The 19,426-nt window shown below is 38.7% G+C and overlaps 1 protein-coding gene across 1 annotated transcript in view; it reads left to right on the top strand.

Annotated features, from left to right (window-relative positions):
- The window catches only part of KMT2C (lysine (K)-specific methyltransferase 2C), a 155,141-nt gene that overhangs the window by 105,067 nt on the left and 30,648 nt on the right, over window positions 1-19,426 (top strand). Inside the window, exons 24-35 of the mRNA XM_009886782.1 lie at window positions 444-574; window positions 2,174-2,360; window positions 7,903-8,007; window positions 9,581-9,718; window positions 9,911-9,943; window positions 10,026-10,139; window positions 12,268-12,406; window positions 12,657-12,871; window positions 12,988-13,061; window positions 15,420-15,595; window positions 16,315-18,199; window positions 19,216-19,421. Of these exons, the coding sequence (XP_009885084.1) occupies window positions 444-574; window positions 2,174-2,360; window positions 7,903-8,007; window positions 9,581-9,718; window positions 9,911-9,943; window positions 10,026-10,139; window positions 12,268-12,406; window positions 12,657-12,871; window positions 12,988-13,061; window positions 15,420-15,595; window positions 16,315-18,199; window positions 19,216-19,421 (3,403 nt within the window). The remainder of the gene's footprint in view (window positions 1-443; window positions 575-2,173; window positions 2,361-7,902; window positions 8,008-9,580; window positions 9,719-9,910; window positions 9,944-10,025; window positions 10,140-12,267; window positions 12,407-12,656; window positions 12,872-12,987; window positions 13,062-15,419; window positions 15,596-16,314; window positions 18,200-19,215; window positions 19,422-19,426) is intronic.

Below are 19,426 nucleotides of genomic sequence, written 5' to 3'. Positions count from 1 at the left end.
ATTTAAAAAAAACGAAAATTTGAGAAAAATTAGTGTATAAAATGAAAGATGGTTAATGTGTAACTCAACATTGATGATTTTGGAGATACTACTTCGGTGGAATTATCTTTCAAATATCTGGCTGAGTGGCACTTACAATTTCTCTAAAATTACCAAATTCTTAGGTGGCTTGGAGATAGGAAACTTAAAGCTCTGTCTTCAGCCAGTGAGGTAGCGATGTGACTAGGATCGCATATGGTATTTCTTACTGCTGGAGCCCAGACGATCAGGTGGCAGATCGTAGCTGACTAGATAAAAGCCACCTTTAGAATACATCTAGAGCGATACTCGGGGAACCAATGCACCCAAGTAGGTAGCAGGATACGTGACGTATGCGGCCACTGTACCTTTAGAGCAAGATACCAAGTATTTTTATTTATTTGTTCCTGCATGTTACTTTTTAGGTTGGACAGAACAGCTGCCAGACACTCCAGTTGAGGAGTCTACCCCAGCTTCTGAAAGTACTGAGAAAATAAAAAAGCGTTACAGAAAAAAGAAAAATAAACTTGAAGAAACCTTTCCTGCCTACTTGCAGGTAAAGCTGTTGGTATACTTCTTTTGTAAATGTGTTTTAAAACCTAATCTTTATGTGTCTTGATTCATAGTTCATTTAAACCATTAACGTTTCTTTTCAGATTCCCATTTTATCATTCAAATGAAATGGGTTTTCTGTAAAGAACACTTGTAAGTTTGTACAGAAAGCTGTATGTTATGTTAAATCTCCAGTCCTTTGGTGTTATTTCTCACTATATGGATCTCTAATTGTTCTGAGAGGGGGACAAGGCAGGGAAAGAAGCCTTTCTTTTCTCGCTGAATTGATACCTCACAATTTCAGCATTCACCTCTGCAGGGTGCCTTAGCCCGATCGTGCCATTTCCTCAAGATAATAATTTTTCCTAATATAGTAACACTTTCCTACAGTTTTCTCTTTTTATAAGCCCCGCATCTCCCTACCATAATAATCTCTGTTCTTTTCCCATGCCATTAATTCTCTGATATCCCTAGCAGGTAAGATGTAGCACTCACAGGTAATAACCAGGATATTAATGGTGATGGAACAACTTACCTACCTGCAACCAGTTTGTAAACTGACTGGATTATGTATGTCTCTTACTGAGAACATTATTTGGCTCACACTTCTCAGTTTTCTAATGAAAACTTTATTATTTTTCAAATATTCACCAAACTTCATGACATGGAATATTTTGGGATTGAAAGCAAGGAATTCCCAGAGAGGCAGAACAATCTCTGTCTAAAAATAACTTGTATTTCATAAGTGGGGAGTGGGTTGGAAAGAAAATACTTAAGCAATATTTCCTTTGGAATAATAAGGATAAATATTTTTGTCTTAATGTACATTTTACTCCTGTAAAACATAGAATATTTATTAGATTCTTCTTTTGCTCATGTTGGAATAACTGATACTGAAAAGTCTATCTTTAGCTTTATTTTTAGCAGCTGTATCCTAAATTAAGATTTTAAAGACTAGATGAAAACAGAAGAAGTTCTTACATAATGAAAAAAAATTGGTTTGAAAATTTGATAGGTTGTTGTCAAATTACTGAGTAATCATGCTTAGGTGAGCGATAGCTGTTATATAATATTTTAAAAGACACTAATGTAAGTTAAACAGCTTTAGGTATTTTGTTACTGCAGTTCAATGTTGGGATGATTTTGTGTGTAGTGCAGTGTATGGGCGTTCCAGAATTTGGACTACAGTGCGCTTGCATGTTTTTCATAAACTTCTTGTGTGGCCTCGCTGTGGTTACTCAGTAGTGTTCCCCTTCTTCAGCTGTCTTTTTTGTGCAAGGAGAAATATTTTAAATACTGAAAAACTTGTGAAATATAGTAACACTGTATCAGTACACTGTCTGTGCCACATATACATAAGAAGACTATATTTTTTTCTGTGTAATTTTAATCATAAAATATTAATAATGTAGCTACCTTGGGTAGGTTGCATCCGCCGTATAGACTGGAAGAGATACTGCCATACTGGAGGGCATATGAAACTGAGACTGAATTTTTGTATTTCTAGTAATAGTTGGCTGTTAATTTTAACTTTGCCATTTACCCACCTTTTTCAATAGGTACGGTATTCTTTGTCCATTGAATCATTTTGTCTTCTTTGCAGGAAGCTTTCTTCGGGAAAGACCTACTAGATACCAGTAGACAAAACAAGATGAGCCTAGATAATTTACCTGAAGAATCAGTTCCACTCTCGTGTAAAACAAATCTGACCACCAATTTCCTGGATCCTTCCTCTGACCCCCTTCTTAGCTCAACTTCCACGCCAGCACAGGCAAAACTGGGACCTCAAGGTATACAAAGCTAAAGTTAGTGATAATTCAGTAGTTTGATTTTGTTGTTGCACCTGGGGCTTTCCCGCTCTCTTTTACAGTTTTCTCACAATGTGTATCTGATTAATTTTTCAACATTCTGTATATTAACTGTCCTTGTGAGGTTTAGTTGTGTTGGTAATCACTGACATTCAGGTCCAGGGCTTCAGCTGTTTCAGAAAGAGCACTGCATGGCACGAAAATTGGCACTTAATGCAAGTCTTAAACTCCTTTACTTAAACGTGTGTGTATAAAATCCATGAAAATTATTTCTGTGTAAGAATAAGCATACAGATCCATTATAGAAGACAAAAATAATCTTAATTAAAGGATATTTTTATTAGTCTAGTGAATATTAGTTGGATGAATATCATCCAACTTTCATTTTCTTTAATGTTTTAGATTATTTTAGGTTGCCAGTCTCTTCGGAATTTTTGGTTCACTATGTCCTTTCTGAACATGAGTGCCCTTTCCAGGTACAGTTTGTAGCCCCTAGGCAATCTTTTTCTTTTGCTATTGCAAAACCTTACTGAAGATACTGCTGAGAGTTTTGCAAATAGCCAGAGGGTTGTAACATGCTGCTGAAAAGGCAGCTTCACACAAAGGAGCAATTAAAGGCAAAAACCTTACTGTCCCCTCCATTATTTTTTTTTTCTCTGTGTCTTGTAGTATGTGCTGTTAGCTAGAGGTGTCTTACCATCCTGTATATTTTAAAAGCTGTTACTATTTCTTGTGTATGTTGGGTAGTTTGTGGCTTGTTTCAGCTCATCCTCACAAATTTTTCCATCTAAAAATGTTTACATGCATTGACAGAGTTTCCTGTGTCCAGAGAGTCACGTGAAGAGAGGTCGCTTATTTGTCATTGTTACTTGGTGAAAATCTGCTAAATGTAAAGGCAAAAGCCTATGTTATAATTAAGCATTGGCTGGTTTACAGTTGAAATTGTGAGTTATAGAGAATTCAAAAGTTAACTTCCCCGGAAGGGAAAACCACTGCAAACAGAGTAATTCAAGGTCTGTATTTCATTGCTTCCAACACTACAAGAAAATACGCTTGCAGAGACTCTTTTTCACCCCAGCGTTCTTTTGAAGCCAGGGAAATACAGCTTCAGAAGTCTTTGTTGGCCTATCCAACTGCAAGATTAAAGTCACTAATGTCCACGTATTGTGGTAGTATAAAGTTTTAGAATTTCATGAACTTGATGCTAATTTAATGTTCTATTTTTCCAAAGTTTAAAAGGAATTTTTTTTTTAAAAATATTTATGAATAAGCAAAGTTGTAAAGCTTTGACATTTCCTCTTCTTTTTACTCAGAAATAAATCATGACGAGGTGGCTATTATTAAATAAATCACTAGCAACAGTTTTAGTGGATAACCTACTGTCTTTCCCATTTTATATATGAGAGACTCAAAGGACAGTGCTTTCTGGCCATAGGAATGTTCTCAACAATTGTCTCTCAACCGTTCAGATTTTCAGCCAAAATTGTGTCCAGACGGAGCTGTTTGTTGTAGTTGGAGCAGCAGTGGGTGAAGTCATCTGCCAGTATTGATCAGTTCCAGTGCAATTTTTCTTAACTCTTTCACTGTGACTTTGTGGGAGACAGTTAGTTCCACAATAGCGTCCACACTGAGAGAGAGAGATTCATTTTGAGTGGTGGAGACCCTGGTAAATTGGCTGACTGCTGAGCTAGCGACAGTCCCATCTTCCCTTCTGGCTGGTATTGTGGAGGAGCTGGAGGTGTGAACAGTGTCCCAGAGCACCTGTGATATTTTCATTGTTTTGATACAGACCTGGCTTTGGAGCAGGAGCAACATGAACTGCTTTATTCACTGCGCTGGGAGCCTGGTAGGACCATATTGTTGCCAACTGTGTTATTTTCCTACAGTGCCATTTCTCACAAGGATCGCTGGCTCCTGTGAGAGACCTTGCTTAACTGGACAGGTCTTTTTCCGCAAGGAAGATGTTCCTCTGGAAAATCCACTTGTTTAATCACAGGATTAAGGGTTAGACAGACTTGTGCGTCTTCCAAAGAGCTCCCAAGCATCAGAGAAGAAGTTATTCTATGTGCTTTGCTTTTCATCATGTGTAGGACTGCTAGGGAGTTTAACTGCGATGTGTTCAGTCTGCTCATGAACTGAAAGTGCATTTCATTGACGTATTCTGTGACTATTTATTCTTAGAGCTCAGTTAAGGGTGTCTGAAGCTTTTGCTAGACAAGATTGTAGTAGTGATGGGGATTGGCAGAGTCGGCCAGAAGAGGGATTTTGGAATCCTTTGTTCACTATTAATTACAGTGACTGAAGGGAGCTTTAGGTTCCCAGTCTTGATTTCTGCCTGGCAGAGAGGTTGCAGTTTCTGTTTTGAGTTCCAAGACTGACCTTTCCTGTGGTTTTTTAACGTGTGGCACACTGTGCAGTGTGTTCTGCATGGGACCAACCCTTCAAATTATTACCAAGACAGTGCCAGAGCAGAGTGGGAGGGCTCGCTCACTGGGAACACAGAGCATCGGATCTCCAGGGTCTCCCTGACTGCTCATGGGTACAGTTGAAGGTGGCGATTTCGCATCCTTAGTGGTCTGAGGACTGTCCATATCTCTCATGAGTTTCTTGACTTGGGTGTTGCTGATGAAATCGAGGCTGTACGGTGAGGTGCGTTCTGTGAATGCTCTGGCAATGTGATCTTTCCTTTAGTTTGACATAGCTTAAATCCAGTGTATTTTTTCTAGGGATGCTGAAAAAGTCATTTGTTCAAGTAGGGTCTCCAGAGAATGCTAAAGAAATTCTTCCTAGACAGATGGAGAGGAGTTGTCTGAGTCTCCGTGCAACTGATGCAAAGACTTCTGGGACATTTTATAACTAGATACGTTATTGCGTGATCGAACCTCTTAGGGTGGCTGCAGCGTTGGGAGAGGTGTTTTTATTCTTTTTAGAACTTCATAAATACATCAAAATAAATGCATTAGAGGAATCAGGATCACGAGATAGCAGTAGAACTGTGCTCTCTTAGAGATCCAGCCTTACAAGCAAATTATTTTCCATTTTGCTTTGTCTTAGTTTTCATCTCCATTCTGAAAGAGTCAAATTAATGAGCAGTATTGAGCTGTTTGTTTGGCAGCAGATGTCATCCAGCTATTGATTCTGATCTGAAGCAGCTGACTAAAGTGATTTAATTGTTTCCAAGATAATATTTAGCACACATGGAATTAAAATGAGGAAAAAAAAATAGAAGAAAAATGTGAAAATATGCTTTAAATTATATGTCTTATATGAGACTTGCAGATAATAGAGTCTAGCCCTCTTCTATCACCAACACTTGGCCTTTTTATAGACTTAACAAGCTCCATTTTGAAAGCAGGTAGCTTTTTTCCAATCTGCTAATCTCAATGGAAGGCCATTACAGAATCTGATTGCCTTAATAGTTGGGAGCTCTCTAATTTGAAGCCTGAATTTATTCACAGCCAGTTTGTAGCCACGGGTGGTAAACTCTTCAGTTACATCTTTCCACCTGAGCTCTTTCTAGCTGCTTATTAAATATATATATATTCAAATTAGACATTGAATTTTTAGGGACTGTTCCCAAGCACATTACTAAGGACTGTAGAGAAAACCAGCGTAATATACAATACTACAGAAGAATTAAAGGCTGCTAATAAAGTCTTGGTGCTTCCTTCATAAGGGCTTTTTTCTCCCTGATACTTGCCTTCCAGTAGGAACTGAGGAAGGTTAAAGAACAGCTGAAGTCAATCCTTTGCCTACCATCCAGATGAAGTCATTAACGTCATCTTGCAGTGCCTGGTGTTAGTTAGTTACTTACGTAATTGATATTGGACCGAATTGCCAGAAGGAAATCAAGTTTCTAAAAAAACCCAAACAACAACAAGACAAACAAAAAAAATCCCAAACCAACCAACCAAAAAAACCGCAACAAAAACCCCAACAAAACAACAACAACAAAACAACCCAAAAAAACCCCACAAACCCAAACCCCAACAACTGTATTCTGTGTAAAAGCTTACATTTCATAGAACTTTTTGTCAGGTACACAAAACTATACCCACAAAGTGATGTGGTTTTGAGGCACTTTTAAATACTTCTCTTGGTATCCACAGGAGCTGTATTCTTTATGTACATGTGAAGATTAGTCTGCATTGGCACATTAATCCACTTGTGTTGAATGGCAAACGTAAAATATGATTTAATGAGGATAGTGTCATCTTGTCTGCGTTACAAAGGATAAAAATAAAGAATAAAAATAGTAAAGTGAAGAAGAATCATTTTCATGTTGACTTTCAGTAATGGTAGAAGGGAAAAGGATTGTCTCTGAAAAACAGCAGAAGGAACACTTAAATCACTGCAAAATTTAGCAGCTTGGAAAGTAGCCTCATGATATAAGTAAATCCTTGGCACCAGGCCTCTGAATTAAGCTGGAAATAATTTCCTGGGGCAGTTGGGGTTTAACAGTAGGAAAGATAACCCATTTATCTATGAAATATATGTTTGCTCTTCGACTTTCTGGTCCCTCTTCAACCTGCCTGTATTTGTTTTCCACATTGTGCATTGTATGATCTGTAATAATCCCTTTTCCCTGTTTAATTCTATGTGTATTTATATATTTTACCATCTCTTGATGATTCATCGGTCTTGCCATGATTACTCGTATAGTCATGATAGTCTGCAGTTTTTCTGAAAAATATTTTTCTCGACTTTTATTTATTTGTCAAACAATTTTCTTCAAATGTTGCACATCTGTAATAGGCCTAAAAAACTAGTTAATAAAACCAGATGGGCCATTTGGAGTCAATTCTGTCTAATGAATTGGATGTCAAGAAGATAATAATATCTGGAAATTATTATTTAATATTAAATAATTTATTCCTAGGACCAGGCCAGTTTTTCCTAGACAACAAACAAACATGACATTTCTACCTCTGGCTGTTCTCACTTCTTCAGGATTTCTTCTGATCTTAAAAAAAGCATCTCCAATTTTCATTTACTTACTACTGCTTCTTACTCTTATGTTTTACTTCCCTGTCAGGGTGTAGTACGTGGTCGCTCTGTAGTCTTAAGAAAGGTGGTCGTGGTAAGAGAAGTAACTGATCACTTCCTTACCTTTTTGTTTTAAATATTCCCTGTTGATTTGCTGTTAGCTGTATCCTTTATAAAACGCATTTGTTGACTTCTACATTCATAGGCCTTTGTGTCTCGAAGGTTGCAAGTTCTTTGAAGATCTTGGAGTTTTTTTCCCCTAAAATAATCCAGTCTTTCTTCCACATGACTGATTGCATTATCACTTTTACTGTATCGGAGAAAATAGTAAACAACGTAAGCATGTGAAGGTGCCCACGGTACGGAATGGGAGGGGATGGCTAGTCAGCACAGTCTCTCACCCCGTGCCGTACATAACACACTTATGGCCCTTAAGCTGGTAAATCTGTGTTTGAGTTATAGCTCAACCTATAGTACATCAGCAGAATCATGTATAAATGCCACGACTGGTTGATTTTATTTATTGCATCTTATACAGGTAGCGCCGATGATCCTTTAGCCGATCTTTCTGAGGTCTTAAATACTGATGATGATATTCTTGGAATACTTTCTGACGACTTGGTAAAGTCTGGAGATCATTCGGGTATGTATGTTAATAAGGTCTCTCTGGTATTTATTTTCTTCTTTTTCCTCTTTATTTTAGATGTCTTTGTTTTATTCTAGGTTATGCTCTGGGTGATTTCAGATACAATTTTCGTATCTTGAGAATACCTTGGTTTGAGATGATTTTGTTGTCTTCTACCAGAAAAAATCCCCAGCCTTTTCAACGTTTTGTTTTACTTGGCTCTTTGCTTTGCTGCTTAAGAGAGAATAAAATGTAGCTGCTGTTGCCTGTCATACCTGCGTAGCTTTTTTCAGCATGCAGCTTTTTCTTTACTTTTTTTTTTGTTTTCGTGTTATAATCATCCATTTTATCTGGTTTGGGTCCTGTAGGTCTTGATTTATGCACTTTCCAGGTTGAGAACTCACCCTCCCCATTTGGTAAGAAACTAAACAATGGATGATCCATGGTTAGAAGTAGTCATCTTTCCTAGTGGTTTTAGCTGACAGAACTGCATGTGTAGAAACTAGTATTCCTTTACTGTGTCACTAATTCATGCTTTCATTTTCCACTCTTTCTGTGGTGTTTGAGTCTAACACAACGTATAAACTCTGCACTCTGCATTGAAAGAGTACTGCATAAAGTTTTGCTTACAGCTTTTAAAAACCTTCCTGAATTTTTGTGTTCCATGTTACAAACCCATGCATTTTCTTGCTGCCACTGTTAATTTGAATATTACTTCTAGTAGTAGTTTGTAGTTTTTATCATAGTGGTATCTTTTGTAAATTAAAAACGTTTTAACAATGTGAATATATTAAAGCATGAATAAAGCAGTCAGCATCAATCTTTTTGTTTCCACTGGATGATGTCCACCACCGATGTCCACAGGCTGACAATAAGTAGAATGGCATGTTTCATTATTTTAAATCTGTTTTTATTTGGTAACTAATACGGAAATATATTTTAAATACTGAAGTATGTAGTTCTTGTTTTCAAAGAACTTTCTCGTTTGAGAGATTCATTGACTTACAAAGGATATTAGGAAATTTATGTAGTAAGTTACATTTTCTCAGTACCAACAAATCACTTTGTCTAATGTAACCCATAATATTCAGTAGTTGTTTTTGAAATGGAAACTGCTATAACTTGTTTGATATTGACTGCACTTCAGCAGTGCTTCAGTAGATATTTAATGTAATATTATAAGAACATTTGGTGTGAACCTTAAGGTACGTGAGGATGAACCATACTGACTACTGGTGTGATTCTTTTTAAAATACGAAAAACAGTTAGAGTGGAACTATATACTGAAAACCAAACACTCAAAAACATACTGTACCTAAACTCAGTAGTCTTATTTCCCATTCTTCTCCAGTTTCGTTCTATTCAATTAACGTTCCTCAAACAATACAGTAAAGTGGAGGTAAATAGTGGATGGTTTTGTTTACTGTTTCTAATGAATGTCTTATTTTGCCTTACCTTTGAAATCTTATAGTTTTGGTTTAGTTGATAGCTCAGCTTTAGGCAAAAAAAAAAAAAAAAAGTTTTATGCTCTTTATTCTGTACCAATAAATGTTACTATTTATGTCTAACTTAATATTTTTTCTTCCTTCAGCTGGATTGGATATTGGTCCCATCTCTGATGATCCTTCTTCTCTGCCTCAGCCGAATGCCAACCAGAGTTCACGGCCATTGAGTGAAGAACAGTTGGATGGAATCCTCAGTCCAGAATTAGACAAAATGGTCACAGATGGTAATTTTTTTTGTCTTTGATCTTGGTCTTCTGGAAAACTTAAGTAGAAATCTTATCTTTTTTCCTCAGATTACTTACCTGTTATAATGTACTGTACTGTATTGTAATGTACCTATTTGGACTTGGTTGCAGAATTAATTTTACTGCATCTTTTGATGATTACTCATTCTGTGTTGTTTTTACTTTGTCCAGGTGCTATTCTTGGCAAACTGTACAAAATCCCAGGTACTTGTTCTAATCTTTGTTGTCTTTTATAAAATATAGTTGGTAAACAATGCCAGCCAACTCATGCACAGTGTTTTTGCAGAGCTAGGAGGAAAGGATGTTGAAGATTTGTTCACAGCTGTGTTAAGTCCAGCAACCACGCAGCCAGCTCCTTTGCCACAGCCTCCACCTCCACCACAACTTATGTCTTTGCACAGTCAAGGTATGTTCCTTTGTTACGTTTAAAAACAGCAGCCCGGTCAGGAGAGTTGTGCATCTTTCAAATACTGATGAGAAAATAGGACACACTTTCTGCTATTGTTAATTTGTGGAATCTGCCATTATTAATTTATGAAGTACTGTTCTAAAATTGTTATGAAGGGGGTATGCAATTAACATGCCCACAAATATTGCTAATACAAAAGGATGGTTATTTTAGATTTTTCTGACATATCAGAGATTTTATTTTAGCTGACGCTGTCATAGTTTTGAAATTTGTCTGTGATAAAGCACATGTTCTCTTCTGACTTTACTCTTTAATTACTTTTGAGTACCTCCTCAAGGGTAAGGAAAGAGTCTGTAGAACAGTGATTTACTGAGTCTTAATTTCCTTTAAGAATTCAGCTTAACGCATTAGCTAGTCCTACCCAAATAACAGAGAGAAGGCTAAGTAATTTTGAAATGTGTCTGGGAGATTATAATATTTTTTTCTTTTGTTACTACTAAAATTATCATGAGTTGATACAGCACGTTCTTGCTCTTATATTGAAGGCAAGGGGCAGATTTGTTTTATTTGTTGTTGTTACCAGTAGAGCATTATTTGGTTTTTTTAGCAGCATGTATGAGCATAATTAAAAGCACTCTTTTCTCATCAGGCATCACCTCTAGTAGATTTTCCCTGAGCTCATGTAAAGAGTACCCATTTTGTTACACTGGTACTACAAAAAGTAGTTATGCAAATTGATTTCACCAGTGAATTAATCATAAGAAGAAAAATGATTGGTTTCCTAGTTGGATGAATTTCTATAAAAAGGAAGGACTTCAAAAAGTCTTAGGAAGGAGTTTAAAGCAAATAATGAGGTGATTTAAAGTAAAAGATAATATAGATATCATTGTCTGGTTCCCAGTTACTTGAGTACTTGAAGATAACTTCAGCATTTAAGCTCTCTAAGATTGTTGAACTTCTCCCTGTGGGAACTGCCACAATTAAAAAGTTTTAAATTTATAATTTGGTTCAATTTTGGTATAATGATCCACATGTTTCTGTGAGATAAATGCCTCTGTAGTGAGGAAGCTTGCACCAAGTTCCAGCAATTTAAAATAAAATTAATGCTCTCTTCACGTAAAGACCTGTGATCCTACAGTGCAAACCAGAGGCCTGACACCCCATCCTGTTTGTTTGCCAGGTCTTCACAATTACTGTATACTATCTATTCAGTAGCTATAATAAAGCACGTTCTCTTAAATTTTGAGTTACTTTCATCCAAGCTATACTTGCTGCACAGTGTATGTAACCTATAGATCAGAAGACAGTCTCCTAAAGCATGAGAGAATGATGCAATGTGATCCTACAGATGCATCTAATTCCTGAGCTACTTCTATGCTTTTAAGAAAATACTGGAACAACAGTTATAATCGTACTTAAGTGACAGGGATTCAAAGGCCAGTGTTAATTCTGTGTAGGAACATCTGCAAATACCATCTGCTGGAATGAATCTGTCTGTGCCACATTTGTAATATTGTAATCAAATAAATAAAATTTTCTGCCTTCATACTGCTAGGCTGGACATTTAATTAGAAAATGCTGATGCTCATTTGACTAGACTTATCTGTTTCATTGGTTACAAATTGGGGAGTTAGTAGATAATGAGGCTGACTTTGGTACACTGCTCAGGAGTCTCAGAAGAGGAGATGTTTAATTCGGGTGGCTAATGATAATTCTGCAAGGACTGAAAACAACCTTCTCCATGCTTGCTGCTTGGATCTGGGTATAAAAAGTATGACACACCATTAGCCTTTAAGAATATACCTCAATATAATGTGCAGTACATAGCATGGGCTACTCCAAAAGTTCTGGAAATCCATTTTTAAAAAAACTGATTTTACAGGCAAGAAAAAAAATATCTGTGCAGGGATGTGATACAGCACAAAAGAATCCTTTAAGCTTGTAGGGAAGCAGTGCAAACTGATTTAAAGTCCTTTCCAAAAATGTAAGGTCAGTACTATAAAATTTTAAAACAATTAGTTTTTCATTAGATGAGACATCATTTTCTCACTGAAAACTTCCACCTCTACCTTAAAAGTAGTCACCCTGTAAAACAGTAATTTAAACTTCTTCTTTCCAGGAGAGAACGCGTTTCCCAGAGTGCCCCTTATGAATGGTCTGATTGGCCCTAACCCTCACCTCCCTCATACAGCTTTGGCTGCTGGAGGTGGACTGGGCACTTTCTCTCCCATTACACAGCAACCATATGCTGATACCAGGTAAGTCAGGGTGGGAAATAAAAAATATATATTGCTTAGCATTTATCACTTGGGGGGTGGTGTTCTTATTAATACTGTGATATTATTAGTATTTAACTACTTAGTTCTTGACAGCCACTACAAAACCTTCTGTATTCTTGCAGCCTGTTCACTACTGAAATAGCAAACAGAATAAGTACATTGCTAAATTATTTTTTTTTTAATATTGAGAGCAATCTATAAAACAAAACCCTTTTCTGGTTTGTCATAGGGATAAGAATCCAGCGTTCAATCCAATGGTAACTGATCCAAACAGCTCATGGGCACCATCTGCTCCACCTTTGGAAGGTGAAGGCGATACAATGTCCAATGCTCAAAGAAGCACTCTGAAGTGGGAAAAAGAAGAAGCTTTGGGTGAAATGGCAACAGTAGCACCTGTTCTCTATACAAATATTAACTTCCCTAACCTGAAGGAAGAATTCCCAGGTGAGTGATTCACAGAATAAAGTTAGATATTTTGGAGCAATTTATGCAACTTGATTTAAAAGAATGTAAACCAGACTTATCAAAGCCTTCTGTTTTAACACGTTTTTTCATTGCAGACTGGGCTACAAGAGTGAAGCAGATTGCTAAACTGTGGAGAAAAGCAAGCTCACAGGAGAGGGCTCCGTATGTGGTAAGAACAATTACCACCTGCATCAACTGAGATGTGAACATTTCTGATTCCCGTTGCCTCTTTGCTACGTTTGATTCAGACTTCAAGTCTTTTTTGCTCTGTCTTTCTGCACAGAATCTCACCAGTTTCTTCACAAGGATAATAAATCATTATGTGACTTCCCTCTCTTTTGTCTTCCTCTCTCACTGGTCTTTTCTTTTTTGCCCCATTAGAGTGGCTGAAGTTTTTCACCTGCTGACCTAACCATTCCAGAGGCATGACTGCTAACATCCCTACTTTCCTCATTTTCTTCTACTCCTGTGTTCACGCCTTACTATTCCCCTTCACTACTCACTCTCTTCTATTGCTTTGTGGTGGAAACTCTTTTGATATCTTCCATGTTATGGGGAGCACGAAGGACTCCATTTTTCTCTCCAAAAGCATTAACCTTCCTCGTATCTGAGTCAAGTAAACACAAGTATTTGTAGTAGCTGTCCAGAGTTACACAATTGATTCCATTCTGTAGAATTTCTGCCATTCAAAGGGTGACCCTTATGCTTTGTTGAAACCTCTTGTTGAAGCCTATCCACATACCAATCTCAGAAGCTATATTATTCATTCTTTTTGACCTTCCCAGCCATTGTTAGCAAATGTACTTTTCTTTACATTCCTGTCACATTTCCTTCTCTCCTGCTTCTCTTCTTTGTTTCTTCACAACATCAATTGGATGATCATTCTCACTTAGTAGATTTCTGTGGATTTTGCAGGGTTATGTTTTCAGTCTCCTAGCCTACCCCCACCTGCACTTTTTTAATATAGTCCCATTAGTAAGCAAATTTGATTCCTGCGTATGTTGATGACTGAGAGCTTAACAGAAGCAACGTCATCTCCTACTATCCAAATTAAAAAATCTCTTTATCTCTCTGACAACTTTCAGAGGATAAATCTCCAAACTCAGTGTGGGAAGTGGAGTTCTTGGTCTTTCTGAACCTCTTTCCACTTGAAAGAATAATTCTCTATTGTCTTCTCTGTATCACTGAGGCATCATCATTGTTCTGCTTTTGATTCAGGCCTGTAACTTCAGCACCTTTGGACCTCTGTTTTCTTGTCCATGCTACATTTAATCTTGGTGATGCCTTCTGTTTAGTATTCATAAGATACTATCTACTTGCATGGGTGGATTTTTATCCAGGCATTTATCACCTTAAAATTATTTCTGTTACTGATTTCTTTTTCTTTTTCATTGTTCTTAACAAATGCAGTCCTATTCTCCTGATGGATATTGAAAAAGCAGCTACAAAAATTATTTCCTTCATGGCTGGGAGGAGGGTACATGCAAATGCACACACGTGCACACATGAGTATTTACATAGCGAGAAGCACCTCACAGAAGTTACTGTCTGTGTACTCCTGCCATTCAGCTGTTGCTAGTGTTCCTGGTGTTGTGCGCTCAAGAAGCTGCTGTGGTACCTCTGCTGATGGACTTACCCTCTGTGAGGATGAGTAAAGGCTACCTTAGAAATAAAATTCAGAAGAGTGTTAGTAAATTTTCACTGTAGGCTTTTTACTTCCCTTAGTATGCACAATCCCATCACTTCTAGAGGAAAATGACATGAGTTTTTCTGCTGCTGTGACACTGGTGCTCTCATTCATGTCACTCACTGTTTCATTGTCGGAGGGGAAGGATTAAAGCCTTTTCTGCTAGGCAACCCCTGCTTGACAACTGCAAATAAAATTGTGAAAAAGAAGATGTGAGGGTTTGATTCAGAAAAGGAATCACATCCTAGATTGGTGGTAAAACAGACTTTGAAACTTCCATTAAATGCTTTAAAGTGTCAGTATGGCTATAAAATGCCTCATTGAAGAGGAATTGCTGTTCTTCCATCCAATTTTTCCTGATCCATAAGCCCATATCCTATGTTTATACTGCTAACTTAACACAGACTGAGATCTATAGAGGCTATTTAATGGAGCAGACTGTATTTTTCTTGTCATTGAAGTTCTTCACATTAGTGGCCTTTATTGATCCAAACATCATCTACTGTGCTTGTGTCTTCAGACTGCAGACCACACCGATATGTGATTTGAAATGTAAACTGGTGGGATTCATGCTTTCTTGGCACAGTGCGGTACCTGAGCAGACACTCCTCTACTGCTAACAGCTCCTTAGTTCTTTCCATGTATGTTAAACACAAAATTTCTATAGAGATGAAGTATTTTCAGTTTGGAATCCCTTTTAGAGTGCGTAATTTAGTTTTCACAAGTATGCGTGTGAATAACCAGGCTGTACAAATAATTTGGTGATAGATTTTGTAGGAGAAACACAGATGCAGTTTAGAAGAAAATAAGGCTAACTGCTTTTTTTTTTATCTTTTCCAGCAAAAAGCCAGAGATAATAGAGCTGCTTTGCGCATCAATAAAGTACAGATGTCAAATGACTCCATGAAAAGGCAGCAGCAACAGGATAGTATTGATCCTAGCTCACGCATCGACTCCGACCTCTTTAAAGATCCATTAAAACAGAGGGAATCAGAACATGAGCAGGTGAAATTCAGAAAGCTGTGTTGCATTTACAGTGTTTTGTTATTTTTCTTCCAGCTTTTTATTGCATTGTTGGAAGCTGTTGTAATAAAATCAATTTTAATCTTTCTTTGTAGAACAGTATAAAGTCAGCCATTCTGCGTAGGAAGAAAATAAATGCTATCAGAAGAGAAGCTGCTTGTAAATGTTAGAAAACTTTGTTTTAAAACTTTGGCTCTTAAATCCTACCTATTAGGGAAACAGCTTATTCTTTCTCTGTATGACTGGCTATGTAGTAGTTTGTTTTTATATACACTGTATTGCAGTAACCTTGTCCTGCAAACTACTGCTTCAAATTGGGCTGGTTGTCTCTCAGAGCCTATTTGCCTCACATCAGTGATGTCATTTTGTCTTCAGAGTATAAGGTTGGAAAGCGGTGCTGCTCTTTAGGCAAACTGGGAAATGCTTCTTCCCAGGCAGTCAAAGTGCATGTCAAGGTAACTGGACTTTACAAATAGCTAGACCCTCTGCTCCCATTGCATTTAAAATTTGCAATTTATGATTATTTATTATTGATCTTTGATGTGTTGTAAAGTTTTAGTTATAGATTCACTCATAGAATCAGAATCATAGAATGGTTTAGGTTGGAAAGGACCTTGAAGATCGAGTTCCAACCCCCCTGCCATAGACAGTCTTGAGAAAGATTTTGTATACCCTGGACTTCAAGTGTAACCTTTTTCCTCATGATTTTAAAACAGCAAATGCGGCAAAAAAGTAAGCAGCAAGCCAAAATAGAAGCCACGCAGAAGCTCGAACAAGTGAAAAATGAGCAGCAGCAACAGCAGCAGCAACAGCAGCAGCAGCAGTTTGGTTCACAACAGCTTCTGAACCAGTCTGGCTCGGACACACCTAGCAGTGGGATCCAGAGCCCCTTAACGCCACAGACTGGCAATGGAAGTATGTCTCCTGCACAGCAGACATTCCATAAGGATCTATTTTCAAAGCAGCAGCTACCTGCTACGCCTACATCAGCATCCTCAGATGACGTGTTCCTAAAACCACAAGCCCCACCTCCTACTCCAACCCGAATCCCGGTACACGATTCGCTGTCTCAGTCTCAGACTCCTCAGACATCATCACAGCAGATGTTTTCTCCAGGTTCCACAAACACAAGACCTCCTTCTCCATTGGATCCATATGCCAAAATGGTGGGAACACCTAGACCAGCACCCATTAACCAAAACTTTGTTAGAAGAAATACCATTGCGCCGTTAGATACTTGTGCACCACAGTCATCCATATCTCGGCCCATTCAGGTAACTGAACCATCAGGAAGCAGGCCTTCACCAGTCAGGGATTCGTGTTCTTCATCTCCAGGTAGCAGTGATCCCTATGCAAAGCCACCAGACACACCCAGGCCTGTCATGCCATCAGAGCAGTTCTCCAAACCATTGGGGGTCCCAAGATCACCCGTAGTTATGGAACAGTCAGGGAAGGTTCCTTTAACAGCTGGAAGCAGCGATCCATTTACTAAGCCAGCTCCTAGAACTGATACGTTTCAGAGACAGAGAGTAGCTTCTGCTGATGCGTATGCGCGGCCACCGTTGACTCCTACTCCTACTCCTGTTGATGGTAGCCCTGGACCTTTTAAAACTCCTATGCGCCCACCTCAGTCCCCACAAGATCCTTACGCATCAATGCCAGCTACACCAAGGCGTGTTGCTGTTGATCCATACGAAAGGCCCGCTTTGACACCAAGGCCAGTGGATAACTTCTCCCATAATCAGCCTAATGACCCATACAGCCAGCCTCCCCTTACTCCCCATCCTGCAATAAAGGAGACTTTTGCCCATCCACCCCGGATAGCGCGACAACAGAGTGATTCCTTCCCTCAATCTGGACCCATTTCAAGGCCAGCTTCTCAGGACCCTTACTCCCAGCCTCCAGGTACTCCTCGGCCAGTTGCTGATCCTTATGCCCAACCACCAGGAACTCCTCGGCCCACCACAGTTGATCCATATATGCAGCAGCCACCAACACCGAGACCTGCTCAGCCAGCGGATTTATTTGCTCAGTCCCCAGCAAATCAGAGACATTCTGATCCGTATGCTCAACCTCCTGGAACACCAAGGCCGGTTCTCAATGATCCTTATTCTCAGCAACCAGCAACTCCAAGGCCAGGGATCCCAGAGAGTTTTAACAGACCTGCAATGACAAGACCAGGAGTAATACCAAATAGAGATCCTTTCCTGCAGACACCACAGAACAGGTTGCAGGGCACTTTTGTCAGGCCATCCGATCCATGTTCTCAAACTCCCAGACCTGCAGGACCTGCAATAACGGATTCATTTAGCCATGGTCCAGCTGCTCCAGCACGTGACCCATATGATCAGCCACCAATGACTCCAAGACCTCAGCCAGAATCTTTTGGAACTGGTCAACTGGCCCATGATGCTGCTGAGCAGCCACGGCCTGGATCTGAGGGCAACTTTAATGCATCTGGAAATTCTCCGATGAGTTCTCAAGGACAACAGTTTCCCAAAGTCTCACAAGTTCCTGGCCCAGCACCCACTACAGGAGTAACAGATACGCAGAATACCATGAATATGTCTCAAGCAGACACTGAGAAGTTAAGACAGGTGAGAATAATGGTTAATACTGATGGTATTAAAATTTCATAAGTAGAAGAATTTCCCCTGTTTCTTGTTAATATTTGAAGTTACTTGCCGTTAACCATATCTGTATAACATAGAATTATCTTCCTTCACTTACGATGTTAATTTGGTCCTCCAATATATAGAATATAGAAACATCAGTAATTTTTAAGGACTTTGCACAAGAACCAAACAGGAAGCGAAGGGCATCTTTGAAGCCACTGAAGATGCAGGTGACTGGTCTGTAACAGCTCTTTTATCTACAGTGTGAGGGGAAAAAACACCTTGAAAGGACAATTAATTCTATCCTATAATAGATGAGATGTAGAACTGATTGTCAGTGACTTGTTCAGGGACTGAAAATGGAAGTATAGGCAAAGATCCCAGAAAAGGCATCTGACTTCTCAGCTGGCTGACATGTTGAGGTGAATCCTACCATTGGTCACTGCTCTTCTTGAGGCATTCCAGATTTTTGTCGATAAATGTGTGGCAAACAGCTTTTGCGCTGAGACGTAGGATGCTTGTGGAAAGCTGCTCAGTCTTTTGTTTGGAAGGAGTGATGGGAGGTGGATTTAGCAGAAGAATTGGTAGTATTTATCGTACAGAGTCAGGGTAAATTCTGCAGCTTTGGTGTAAACCTCTTGATTGAATTTTCGTCAGTGGCCCTCTAGTCAACCTTCTCCCTCAATGCACTTCTACATGTGGTAGAAGGGCCTGCATTATTGGAATAGAAAAAGGAAAAGAGAGTAGCTTATATGTTAGCTGATAAAATGGGTTCACACTATACACTTCAAGAGGTCTGGAGATGAAGTTGCATTACCATCGTCTTGCACCATTTAATCACTTTTCTAATTTCTGAGGTGATTATGGTAGTTTATAATATTTTTCTGTAGTGATTGAAGAATTTCCTTACTCCAATAGGCTTAGCCTAGCAGAGTGTAACTCTTCAAAAATATGTCAATTGCTGTGTCAAGCACAATGATTTATTTTTTTTTAAACAGCGCCAGAAATTACGTGAAATTATTCTACAGCAACAGCAGCAGAAGAAGAACGCGGTTCGTCAGGAAAAAGCCTTGCAGGAGGCAGCAGCTCCTACCCATGCAACTCCTCTTCAGCATTGGCAGCAAGACAACTTAAATCCGATTTTTAACCGCCCTCCTCCTCCGTATCCTGGGAATATTAGATCCTCCGTTGTCCCTCCAGGTGGGCCAA

The sequence above is a fragment of the Charadrius vociferus genome, unplaced genomic scaffold, assembly GCF_000708025.1.
Source record: "Charadrius vociferus isolate BGI_N301 unplaced genomic scaffold, ASM70802v2 scaffold255, whole genome shotgun sequence".
NCBI classification, from domain to species: domain Eukaryota; kingdom Metazoa; phylum Chordata; class Aves; order Charadriiformes; family Charadriidae; genus Charadrius; species Charadrius vociferus.
Note: the sequence above shows the minus strand (reverse complement) of the source record. Positions and strands in the feature narration are given on the sequence as shown.